General features: G+C 39.9%; 1 protein-coding gene across 2 annotated transcripts; it reads left to right on the top strand.

The window, feature by feature from the left end:
- The first annotated feature begins 3906 nt into the window (after positions 1-3906).
- On the top strand, positions 3907-8476 carry lmo2 (LIM domain only 2 (rhombotin-like 1)). 2 transcript variants are annotated; one of them, XM_044192964.1, is made up of 3 exons: positions 3907-4608; positions 5775-5990; positions 7307-8476. In XM_044192964.1, the coding sequence occupies exons 1-3, from the start codon at positions 4568-4570 to the stop codon at positions 7530-7532; spliced, it is 483 nt and encodes a 160-aa protein (XP_044048899.1). In that variant the 5' UTR covers positions 3907-4567; the 3' UTR covers positions 7533-8476. The 2 variants fall into 2 exon arrangements, with proteins under 2 accessions (XP_044048899.1, XP_044048901.1); XM_044192966.1 differs by lacking the exon at positions 3907-4608 and adding an exon at positions 4651-4944.
- Positions 8477-13520: the final 5044 nt, after the last annotated feature.

Here is a 13520-nt window from a genome sequence, read left to right as displayed (position 1 = left end):
AATGGAAACTCTCAGATATCATGTTGGTGCAAAATGATTTGTGTTACGTACATCAGTAGGTGGCAGTAAAGCTCAGCAGTATGAACGGCAACAAAACACTGTCAAGGTAAAACTGTGGTTGGAGAGAAAGTTCAGCTTATTTGTATCCTCTGACTTTGAAATATGAACCCTACTCTTCATTTTTAATAAATTGACTGACAATTTTACTATTAGACAACATTTATAGCTTACTATACACAGCACATATGCATGCACACACTGAATAAATGCTGAACAAGTTCCCAACGCAAAACAATTGAATATATCTTTGATTATCCAATTTTTTCAATGTCTTTGGGATTGCTAATATGTTTTTCTGTTTTACTTCACCTTTCAGCACATACTGTACATCAGTCTCTAAAGGGGAGCAAACTGACCAGAAGAATGTGAAACCTGCTTTCTTTTGTTTTGCCAAATACAGGAAGCAGTTAACATGGCTGTGCAGCTTTTTGATTGAACTGTTCCACTGAAAGTGTTTTCTTTTAGGGATAATACTGATTATGGGAGGATCCCGAGGATAAGTGAAGCTCCCTTTCAACGAGTGACTCATTTCCGCAGCCTGCTGTATTTTAATCAAACAACAACAATGAACACAGTCCACCAGCCATTTTCTAAAAGAATTCCAGGGTTCCTCATCTGACCTATGACCTTTGCAACTTGACATTTTTTAAACTTACAATGAATCCCACAGTTCTCTAATTTAAACCCATGTGGGAACAGTGAACAATAAAACATGTCCACCTTTGTAGACCTGTAACAGTTTAGGAGGAGGGATATGAAACAGTAGCCAATTATCACTTCATTTCAGATTAGGCAGGAAGTGGTCGGTTTTGCTATTGCTGTTCCAGAGTTCGTGCTATCAAAGAGTCAACAATATGTCCAGAGCCCTCGTATTTCAGGAAATGGGCCTGCACGCCTGTGTCCAGATAGTCCATGTATGGATAACCATCTTTGCTCCACTGCTAATTAGGAGATCTATTTAACGGGAAATCTCTAATGATTTAGCAAGATATTGGATATTGGTTTCATATCCTGCAACAGCCTTGCTATACTTTGTTATTTGGTAGAGAAACTTGTTACTTGTAATACATTAACATTATTTGCTGAACGATGAGAGAAAGGACCACCAGCTGTTAAGTATAATTTTAATGTTCGCTCAGTGCTGACACTCATTTTCCAGCTGCCCTCAAATTCCACACTGCTTTCAACTCCATAATGCTCTCTGTACCAAACAGGCAAAACAGGAAGCTGGACATGAGTGTCACCACTTCCCAAAAGGTTGTCTACATTCTTAACTGTTTGCTTCCCAAATTCTACCTTAGACAGGAATAAAACTGGAAAAAAGAAAAAAGCCTGTGTGGCCCATAACATAACATGAATGATTAAATATTTACAAATCTTATTTTAACATGAAGCCTGCCCCTCCTTTCTGGTGACATTTAGGAAGCCTAAAGACACAGATAAGGGTTTTACCGCCTAATGCCAACAAGCTAGAGTTTTTATGGTGCGCTGTGAGCCTTGTCACTCCTATCATACTGAACCATCTGGCGTCGACCTGTCTATCTGGGAAACCATGAGAGGGGTGCCATCATGGTGGGTGGGGGTGGGGTGAATGCAGTGTGCACCAACCCTCCAGGAAAGCTTCATCTCTGCATGCCAGTTGCACATCCTCTGAGCTTTCTCAGTCAACTCCACAGGAAGTAGTGGATGACTTAGGTGTCATATCAGTACTGACTTTCTCTTCTCTTGTTTCTCGTCTATCATAAATTTGTTCTTGAGCTTTGTGTTTGTGCAACACAACATTTTGGAAGGGTTGAGACATCATGGTATCAGCTTGTCAATCCCTAAGACTAAGAAAGCCACCATAGCCCTTGCACTGTGCTGTTGTGTATGCGAAAGTCTTGTACTGAAAATGTTTTTCATTTGAAGGATATGTAGTTAAGAGTTTTATCTCTGTCAAGCTGCTGTGCTTTCTGTGTAGCTGGCACAACACAGTGCCATGCTCACCTTGCTCCTGGGCCTTCTCAGCTTGGTATCTATCCAGTGAGCACACAGTCCAACAACTGTTTAGCCCAGGGATGCATTCAACCTGAATTTAGAGTTTGCCTGCGATCTTCCTCCATTGCATCTGGCTGAGGAGCTGACTGTGGCTGCTGGAGTTGAGGTACTTTATCTCCCTGCCCAGTCCAACTGCTGTCTGTGTCCCTCCCTCCTGCAGGCAGCCCCGAGGCATTGGCAGCAGATAAGAGGAAGAGCCCACAGCAGCTCTGGTTTGAAAGGGAAAGGCTGTGAGGACACCAACTATGTAGGAATATCATTGCATTCATTTCTCACAGAGACAACTTTCAAAAGATCTTATTTTGAGATATTACAGAGCATTAGTCACTCATCTTCTCTCCTCCACCAGTTTACAAGTTAGTAGGCCGATTATCCAAGAGCTCTGTAAGAAGCTATTGTTTGAATGTTGAATGTTTTCTTCTCTTTGACCAGTTTCTTGCATCTTCAAGAGCACATTAAGGTTCCCCTGGACTGGACTACATGTGAAACTAACTGAGCACTTGGCCTCTTCATTCTTTTACTATCTACTTTTACTTGTACAATACCTGTGCCTTGTAATGATACTTTTACTTAAATATATGAATACTTCTTTCACCACTGGGTTTCAAACTGTTGTGTTATACCACGTGCCTACGCCTACTACTTTAGTACCAATGGTGTTTTTATTTCATAAAGAATACTATAGGTTAGGATACTAAGTTACCACACAAAACATATAGTACAATGTTGTATAAGATATAGACCTGGCCATATAACCTCTGCAATGGACTGTTTGACCTCTGGAAAAGTGCTTCAGAACATTTAGACCAAAGTCCCTTTAGTAAGAGGTTGTTTAAGATTTGATGGATTGTTGTAAAAACCCTTTATCATTACCTTACCAAGATTTATAATTACAGATGATTTACTCATTTTTGCTTTTGGCTTAATAGAAAGTGTGACCCTTATTATTAATGACTTATTAACATATACAACTGCAGAATTAAAGACTTAAAGGCATTGCCCTTTGCTTTATTTTTACTTTTAATGACTAGTGGTAGAAGAATTACTCAGATCCTTTACTTAAGTTATACTACTTCGTTCCATTACAAGTAAAAGTCCTGCATTCAAAATTCTACTTGAGTAAAAGCATATAAGTATTACCAGCCAATATCAAAAGTAAAAGTACTCATTATGTAGGATCGCCCCTATCAGAATGTTAAATTATGGAGCCTTCAAGGTCGAAAGATGATATGTCTTTAATCTTATGGCCACACAAATTATTATCCTGTACAACAACATAAAAATAGGCCTAATTTTTGGAGGGTGTCAGGGGTTTTCCTGTTAGTTTCTTTGTGGGAGAAGTTACAACTTTATCCTTCTTGTTATTTATTTTACATGGTGAACTTATGTAACTCCAACCTGAGCAGGTCTAATCAGCCAAAGGACTGGAAAATACTCAAGTAAAGTTCTTGTAGACTGCCTCAAATTATACTTAGGCTAACTACAGTACTTGAGTAAATGTACTTAGTTTATCTAGAGATTTTTCACAACTTGTCAACCCAAAAGTTGTTCTAATTAATGACTTATAACTGGTCTATAAAATATAAGTAAATATTTTATTAACCATTAATAAAGTCATATGTTTTGTCTTATACATCCTTTATAAAAGGTTCCTTATTAAAAAGTGGCACCAAAAATCTATACATTATTTTTCAACACAGTATTTTATGCATTTCTTTTTTTCAAAGGGGAAGTAGCGAGAAAATACACGACGCCTGTACTAATGATATCACGCCGCTCTTTATCTTTTGTCTTATCGGCTCTTAGGTGAAGCAAAGCAAATAATGAACTCATTAGTCTAGTCTCAGTCACGACCGAACTCCAGGCCTGACAGGGCAGCCTGTGCGATGTTTAGCTGTCGCTTTAAGACCGATTTCCCCCCATTGTCAAACAGTCGTGAGCAGGAAGAGGGAAACGAAAGCAGAGACCGAGGCGGCCCGACGTATTTGTACACGATGCTGCTGCACAATAACGGTGACGGCGGCTTCATGCGGAGGAGCGCGTCTGCAGCCCGCTCAGTTAGAAGAGACGCACGGACACGGAGATCCTCGTGAGTCACCTTATGATCGGACTGATGGTGTTTTAATTCAAAGAACGGACAGTCCTCAAAGTCGCTGCAGGGTGATATAGGTTGAGATGACATGGAAGTGTCACCGCGGGTTACTGCCTCAGGAAATGATGACAGTGTCCTCCATCATCGTTTAGCTGCTTAGAGCGAAATTGTCTTGTCTTGCGGCCATTTCCACAGGACTCAATTGCCTATTAATTTAACGCACAAAAAGACCTAAACCGGTGTAAGTTGCGTCTTGGAGGCTGTGGGAGCAGGTGCAGCGCGTCTTGGCTTCAATCTTCCCGCAAGCAGCTTCACAGGTAGCCGCTGATCCGGCTGTGGAAACCTAATCTGGATCAGGCTGAACATCATACTTTAGAAATGACATCCACTATAGAGAGGAAGACGCTGGAAGCCAATGAGTAAGTAGCATAACTGGCAATAATATTATTTCTGATAGCCTTTTCTTGTTTTCCCATTTTTTTAAAAGACCTTCAAAGACGCATTATCAGTGTGACAGCCAAACTATCTCACGTGCAATAACTGCAGATGGTTGACAGCGTGAGGTCAGGAGTCTCCTGCTGCTGGGCAAGAAACATGATCAAGTTCATGTCCAGGAGCAGACTGTTATGAAAAAAGGGAGTAAAAATAGAAAAAAGTTCCGTGTTTCCCAGGACAAGTGAAGTGTCCTGATGTTTAACTTTGCGAGCTGATTGTCCAAAATAATTTCACAGTTTACAGCAGCAGCCTGCCAGTGGGTGAGTAATTACTAACTCAAGCTGTGCATCCAAACATTATTCAAACCACACAGAACTTTATTTTAAATTTTAGTGGAGATGACATAGTTTCCAAAAATACCGAATGTGTCAGGCTGAATTTGGGGGAAATGTGTAAAAGATGAAGCACGTGACATGTAGAATATTTATATTTGATGAATGGTGTAGCCACACAAAAACTGAAGGGTTATTGGGTTTGAATATATTTTACTAACCGTCATATAGTTTCAATGAAGAGTTGGAATAAGCGAATACAGAATCAGACAGTGTGGAATAAGATGATTTTAAAGCTTCCTAATTGGAAAGAAAAGGGGAAAACTGCATTTTAAGAGGTTAATAAAGTAGCATTTGTTTTGTGGCTACAGTACTGTATTTAACAATATCCAATGGCTCCCTCAGGTGGACAGCATCAAATTGCAACTGTACAAGTAACTCAAGATGGACAGATTAAAATCAGTGGACCAACAAATGGCAGTACGAGATCATTTTGGAAGTCTGGGCTTTATGCTCTGTTATTCTGAAAACATGAACAAATCAACCAACGTTTATTTTCAATCATATTCTATTGCAGATAACAGGGTAATTAAATGTAATATTTTAGAGTTGAAACAATTATTTGATTAATAAAGTAGTCATCCACAGAAATTGAATCTGCAACTATTTTGATAATCCATTAATCATTTAAGTATTTTATACAAGTGCCAAAAAATTGAAGATTTGCTGCTTTTCTTTTATATGATTAACTGAGAAATCAGTCATTTGCTGCAGCCCTAGAATATTTGATTTTCTAAACGGTTTCCCTTCTCGTCTAGGGAGCCGGTGGATGAGGTCCTCCAGATGCCACCTTCTCTGCTGACATGTGGTGGGTGTCAGCAGAGCATCGGTGACAGATTCTTCCTAAAGGCCATCGAGCAGTACTGGCATGAGGACTGCCTGAGCTGCGACCTGTGTGGCTGTCGACTCGGGGAGGTGGGCCGCCGGCTCTACTACAAGCTGGGAAGGAAATTATGTCGGAGAGATTACCTCAGGTTGGTCCGATGGTGGAATGTCATTACATCATGATTTAATCAAGCAGTTTGTTCATTTGTGTAAGCACGAGACACTGGTTAACAGTTAAGTGTCATAAGAGTGTCAAAGTGCAAAGAATAAGTCTGATGATATTCTATATTTGTCTTATTGTCATCAAATCCAATAAAAGACCAACATGTATATCCTCTGTAGCCAAACCCTTTGTTGTCAAAAACTATTGAAAACACATCAGTGAGCCACATTGTTGTCCCTTTATTATGATGAACATGGCAACTTTAGTTTATTTTGAGTCAATCACACATACACTGTTCTGGTGCTGTAAATACTCGCACACCAAATATGTTCATCCGCAGCTGAAAATAGTCCCCAACAAATGCACTGTTAGCTGGTTTGAGTAATACTTGCTTACAGTGCCCAGCTGTTTTAGGAAATTATTCAGCATTTTTTTAAACTTAAACTATATATTCCTGACCAGTTTTAAAAGATTTACATCTTCAGTGGAAATGAGCTTGGGCCTGAGTGTCACAGACAGGGCAGAGAAGTTGTATTGCGAGACAGACTAACACATTGGTGGTTTTGGTCTTTTGACTGGGTTTGTTGACAATAACAGAAATATAGAATATTGCCAGCCTTATCATTTAAAGAAGTGTTGGAAACATTCAAAATCTCACACATATTTTTGACAAACATCACTTTTCCACATGTTGTATTGTTTACTTGTATAATGAGTGCATTGTTATACTTACAAGGGACATGGGGAAGCAGTTTATCACTTTATCTCGATTTTGTTTCTCCTTCCTGCTGGACATTTTTACTATATAGACTGTGCAGAGGCAGATGAGTAGTTTCCAGGGAGATTCAGGGGCACAAGTGATGCTAGAGTTTGATTCAGAGAGCACATGTTGTTTATGAGTCAGGGGCAAGCTGGATTACTAACCAGGCAAAGTGGGCAACTGCCCCAGGGAATCCGAAAGTTTCTTTTACCAAATTTCAGTGGGTTTTGGCAGTTTGCAGGAATTTGCCCCACTAAAGTACCAACAAAAGCATTATGAATTATAGCTTAATCTTTTGGCTCTGTCTTACAAAGGGGCTCTGTGTCAAAATATTTAAGAGATTTATTATTTTGAATAATATTGTGCCTACTTTATATAGTCTTAAATAACCCCCTAACAGGTCGATCCAGCCATGGTCTGGGGAGATCCACAGTAGTTAAATGGAGACTCAAGGGATTCCTTGAAGTTTCATGTTATCAAGAATGGGTGAATGTTTTCCATCTTCCTCTCTGTATGATGTTGATATCCTCTCATCCACTCAGGCTTTTCGGTCAGGACGGTCTCTGTGCTTCCTGTGAGAAGAGGATTCGAGCATTTGAGATGACGATGCGTGTGCGGGACAAGGTTTACCATCTGGAGTGCTTCAAGTGTGCTGCCTGCCAGAAGCACTTCTGCGTGGGTGACCGCTACCTCCTCATCAACTCAGACATTGTGTGCGAGCAGGACATCTTTGAGTGGACCAAACTCAACAATAACAACATTGTTTAGCATCACCTTGCCTGGCTTTAAAGGGAATAAATCATTGATAAACAGACTTTTTCTAGCCTGTGCAGGCTTTATCATGCATCTGACATTTATATGGAATCATTTTAACATGAAAGGAGAGCCTGCATCTCTGCATTGCTCCCTGCTGGAGACTAATGAAGACTGCACCAGCAATAACAGAACACTTTTCATCTAAGGCTTCATCCTTAAATGCAAAAAATACTTAAACATGCAATAATAGTTGTTTGTTATACACACTTTTAGAATTTTAGCAATGAACAAAAAAAAAAATCTTTGTCAAGTTTCTTGTAGTCAAATGCTGTTGCGTCACCTCAGTCTAGTCTGAAATGTTCAATAAGAATTTCAGTAAAGTTTTATTTTATGTGTCAGTAATTTCCTGGGAAGAACAGTGTAATTTGGTACTAATCATAGGGAAAACTAAACTGCTCAATTTAAACCCAAGTAAATATTCATTCATTATTTATTCATTATTAGAAACTTAATTCTCCAAATATGTTGAATTGTATGCTTACCTGTGGACAAATTTCACATTTGCATGTTCAGCTTACCTGCTGCACTGACTAAAAGATTTGAACACTGTTTTCTATATGGATAGTATAAAATTACGTAGTTCACTCCAGGAAACTAGGAAATTAGCGAGAATTTATTAGGAAATTACAGACCTGTAAAATAAAGCGTTACCAGATTTTCATATTATAAATGGAATACAATGTCCATTTTAAAAAGTCCTGAATGATTGTACTGGTTGAACTGGTGGCACCCTCTAGCAATCAAGGAAACCCATGCAATACTCATTTTACTGACTTTGGAGATGTTTTCAGTCTCTTTTGTAACTGTTACAACTCTCTGGGCATGCACCCAAGACTTTTTTGGATATTTACTTGTCAATTTATTAAATAAATTACAGTTCAGAGAAACATTGATAATCTTTGGCGTGAGTGTCTTCCTGGGAGTTACAAAGAAACCTGAAATCCATGTATTCAAAGGAATAATTTAGAAAGCCACCAACACACAAGTTGTGTCCCAAATCCATACTAGATATTAATTCTGAGCAGGTTTTAAAGGGATCATTCACCTCAAAAATACATATTTTTCCTCTTACCTGTAGTGCTATTTATCCATCTAGATTGTTTTGGTGTGAGTTGCCAAGTTTTGGAGATATCGGCCGTAGAGGTGAATATGAATATAACGGGACCATATGGCACTCGGCTTGTGGTGTTCAACGTGCCAAATAAATACAATTGAAACTATCGGTACAAAGAAAATAGTTCCTACATGAAACTGCTCACAACAAGGTACAGGGATTATTTTATTTATTATTTTTTTATTATCCGGGTCATGATTTCTGGAAAGAGACATTGCTGTTGAATTTTTCAATTGTATTTCTTTGGCGGTTTGAGCACCACAAGCTGAGTGCCATCTAGTTCAATAAAGATTAGCATATATACTACATACATTTAGTATATATGAAATTGGGACACAGCTTTGGCCTTGGGTGTGTGTTTAACAGTAGATCCTTATGGTGAAGTCCTCCCTCACATTATTTATTCATAGTATTTTTTCTATTTCATTAAGTGCTGTCTTCTTTATACCTGTTTTCAGCCACAAGAGGTCAGTAAAAGATTCATAAATTCCAAGCATCAAATGAACAACAGCTCAATCAGGTATCAGGGTTTTGTGCCTGGTCAAGGAGAGCTGCTGAATACTATACTGATAATTATTGCAAATCTATTATGGGATGCAGCTTCTTCTCATAATAATCTCTTCTGGCAGAGAATGAATCCTAGAGAGAAACACAGAAGAAATTGGTGTTAATGAAGTCATGATGTTTTGGGCTTTAACATTCACTGTCTCTGGCTTTTTCTCCTTGCTGTCTGTCTTCAAAGCTGGTGCCTTTCAGAGTGTTTCTGCTCTCTTCTTCATGTCTGCTAGCTGTCAACTCACTCTGAACTGGCCACAAGCCGTGTTCCTCCAGTGCCATCCCACAACCTCCTGCCATCCCCAGTTATCTTTACAGGGATAACATCAACAATTGAATCCATGAATTGCTCTTGCGTGTGAGGTCGGGAACGAAGGCGCCTGACCACACTGTATTAGTGGGTGAGAGAAGCAGCCTTAACTGACATTAAAAAGTGGGTGAAAAATGTGATCGGGAAACAATTTGCAACAAAGACAAAGGAGAGAGAAAAAGAGGAGGGGAAGGTAAAGGGAGAAGGCAGAGCACAGAAGCTCCAGGACGATGTCTTTAGCTTGGTCTGACAGTAGTTAATTCATAGACGAGGGAGGAATGAAGGAACAGACAGAGTTAAAAACCCACCCAGGCTGAGATGACGCTTTTGCTGAAAGACATACTCATGGGGAAACTAACGAGTTTTCCCACAATAGAGATGGGAATATACTGTATAGGCACACAGAGGGATACTGGGCCTTTGCTCATTTGGAGGTCTGCAGATTGAAGAATCATCAGTGTGGCATTAAGCAATGCTTGAGGAATGGCTGTGTAGAAAAAAATATACTTCGCGGTGGTCTCGACACCAAATCAGCTCCATATTGAACACCAGGCTTTATATATGTGTGGATAAAAAACATGTTAACTACGTAAATAAATATTGGCAGCAGCTCAGTAGTCTACAACGTCTACAATGCTGGTGACATAGCACTGTTAACCCTTGTGTTTTGTTGGCTTTACTTCGTCATTGTTTGGGGGTCTCACAAACCTCAAAGCTGTGTGTAATAATAATAATAAGAAGAAGAATAATAATTGCAAAACCAAACAATTTTTTTCTTCAGATATTCTTTTCTTTTCTTCTGACTGCATTAAAACCCAATATGCAGAAAAGTACAGAAGAGGTAACGCTTCTCTCTGCCACAAACTGGATTTAAACATTTGATGAAAGTGACAAAATACAGAAATGATCACGAAGCATTGTTATTACACCACAAAAGGAAGGTTATTTAGGGTAAGCATAAACAAATATCTATAATTTTTTAAAGTCATTTACAGACGCAGAAACATCTGTGAACCTACATAGTGATGTTGTTTGAGGTCAGTTAACTCTTGCTCCCTGATAGACTTCATACGAACAAACTTCAATAACAGATGTCCAAATAGACTTGTATTTAATCTATTTTAGCTATGCTAGCGGCATAGCTCTAAGGTTGGTCGGTCCCCCACCTTTGTGCGTGCCACCAACAGGTTGACATTTTTGGCTTTTAGTGATATATTTTGACAAGTGTAGGATGGATTGCCATGAAATTTGGTACAGATACCCATGGTGCCCAGAAGATGAACCCTAATGAACCCTAATAATGATTCCCCTGACTTTACTTGCTGCGCCACCAGCAGGTCAAAGTTGTCTCTTATCCTGTCAAATATCTCAAGATCTACTTGATGGAGTTGCATGAAGTTTTGTACAGACATTCACAATATTCCTTGTCTAATGATTCCTAGTCTAATCTAGTGCCATTGTCAGGTCAAACTTTTAATTTGTCCAATACTTTGGTTTACAACCAAATAGTTCATGTTTACTGCTAATTAGCAAATGTTAGCATGATAACACGCTAAACTGAGATATGTTAGCATTTAGTTCAAAGCACCACTGTGCCTAGGTACAGCCTTGCAGAGCCGCTAGCATGGCTGTAGACTCTTCTTTACCGTTGTGGTCTCTTGACTTCAAACAGATGTAACAGAAGTCTGTTCTGTTGCTAACTTCTGAAGCAATTCTCATACAATTAGGAAAAGTTCTTAAGTATCAAGCCGATAAAACAATGTTAAGTATGTTTTTTGAGCTGTTACAGAGGGCCGGAGTCTCCAGGACCCAAAACAGAACTTTAGGTTTAAAAGAGGGTTTTGTACTCTTTATCTGCTTCCTTCCCTTTCTACAGAGAGTTCACTGAGTTTAATGAGACTGCAGCTGACGGGAGGCCAGGTCTCATCTCACGACATTCACATACAACACACCGGCCTACAGAGACCCTCAGCATTGGCCAAGCGGCCTGCGTTCCATCGGCCCGCTCTCCTCTGTTGCCCTGCAGGCTGAGCTTTGCCAGAGCACTGCCCTGACTTGCACAGCAACCTCAGCAGGACTCAATAAAACCCTGTGCATCTTGTGTCATCCCTACCAGCTGTACACAAGGCCGGGAGTGTAGTGCTGTGTTTGTGTGCCGAGTCAGGCCTGTTTCATCTCCAGTGCCCATGTCACAGCAGTCCCATACGGGTAAACCTAAAAACATCCAGCTGTGTGCATGGAAACCAAGGAGACTTTCTGAGGATGAAACCGCAACGGCTTGCAGCTTGTTTTTATCAAACAGCTCGCCCCACTGAAACAACCACCACACATCAACCTCACTCTGGTGCAGTGTGCAGTGTGAACAGCAGATGGCGGTTCTGGTCCAGGTAGATGTTCTTGGGGTAATGTATGAGAAAAAAAGGCTGTATGTGTGTGTGCAGTGTAAAAAAACTGACAGGCACATTAAGGGAAAGCTGGTTTTCGTATGGATGCCAGTTCAAGAAAAGATGAAATAGAACTGAATTGAAAGTGACGAGCCATATTCAGAGCACTACAGACATGACAGTGAGAGTTCAACGACACCTACAAAGGAAGATGTGGTTGGGCAATTATTTGCAGCACCACAGTGATTAATCACAGCGCGGCCTGTCAATGTCAAACCCATCTGACAAAATGAGTCAAGTGCTATTGATCATGCCCGCCTTGGGTTTCACTTGCACTCACACTTTATCAGATGGGGCTAATTGGGAACATATTCAGTCTGTGGCCCTGAGAGATGTGTCTGTCAGGAGTCACATTCCTGCTCCGATTCTCTGATAGCCCGTAGCGCCTCCAGTCTGGATTGAGGACAGGCTGGGGGAGTAGTGGGGGGTGGGAGTTGTGGGGTACGGCAGAGGTGGATAGGTGAGTAATAAGCATGCATCCTTTAATTCTCGCCGGGCATGTCCTCTGACTGGCTTAAATATGTGCTGAGGATTTATTAGGTAGAAAACCTCTGGGGCCCCAGAAAAACTCCAACACTGAGCTGCTTCCACCTTACTTTTCTCCCTCCTTTTATTTTCTCTCTTCCTACCTCACAATCTCTCTCACCTATTTTCGTCTACCTTCCCATCCAGTTGTTTTTTTTACTCCCAGTATGTTTTTGTGTATGTAAGTCTTTCAAGCTTCCCTCCCTTTCACTGTCCTCTCAGCCAGCCATTTGTATAGATGTGTGATGTGATTATTATGATGTGTACTGCTTCAGCCTGGATGCCTAAAGGCTTTTATGTCCAACACAGTGGCAAGGGCACTAGACCACAGTGGTGGAGGAATTATTTAGATCCTCTACTAATTCAAAAGTAGCAATACCACAATGTAAAAATACTCCATTACAAGTAAAAGTCCTGCATTCAAAATGTTACTTAAGTAAAAGTAGGTTACATAAGTATAATTAGAAAAATGTACTTAAAGTGTCAAAAATAAAAGTACCCAATGCAAAAAAATGGTCTCTGTGAGTGTTAAACTATTATGTTATATTATTGAATTATTATTACTGATGCATTGATCTATAAGTAGTATTTTATATGCTGTTAAGTAGTTAAATCAATGTAAGTGCATCATATTGTATACGACAAGCAAATGTTTTGTATGTAAGTATAAGTACAAGTGCCAAGTAGTAGATTGATGCCACTATCATGACCGTACGGTAAATATGAAGCTACTCGAGCAGCTGGTTAGCTTAGCTTAGCACAAAGACTGGAAACAGGGGGAAACAGCTAGCCTGGCTCTGTCCAAAGGTAAAAACATCTGTCTACCAGCACCTCTAAAGCTCACATAGCTCCTTGTTTGATCTGTACACTATATAAAAGTGTAAAAATTGCAATTTGTCATTTTACAGGTTTCAATCTTTTCATCTAACTCTTGGTAAGAAAGCGAATAAGCAAAGTCCCCAAGATGTCAAGCTTTCCCTTTAAGTATAGTA

This window comes from Siniperca chuatsi, linkage group LG4 (genome assembly GCF_020085105.1).
Source record: "Siniperca chuatsi isolate FFG_IHB_CAS linkage group LG4, ASM2008510v1, whole genome shotgun sequence".
In the NCBI taxonomy this organism is placed as follows: Eukaryota; Metazoa; Chordata; class Actinopteri; order Centrarchiformes; family Sinipercidae; genus Siniperca; species Siniperca chuatsi.
Note: the sequence above shows the minus strand (reverse complement) of the source record. Positions and strands in the feature narration are given on the sequence as shown.

Bases quoted from the DNA above. Each gene is read 5' to 3' on its own strand.
- lmo2 (XM_044192964.1), top strand. From the start codon at position 4,568: ATGACATCCACTATAGAGAGGAAGACGCTGGAAGCCAATGA. The intron at 4,609-5,774 runs GTAAGTAGCATA...CTTCTCGTCTAG, and splicing joins AAGACGCTGGAAGCCAATGA to GGAGCCGGTGGATGAGGTCC. The intron at 5,991-7,306 runs GTTGGTCCGATG...TCATCCACTCAG, and splicing joins TGTCGGAGAGATTACCTCAG to GCTTTTCGGTCAGGACGGTC.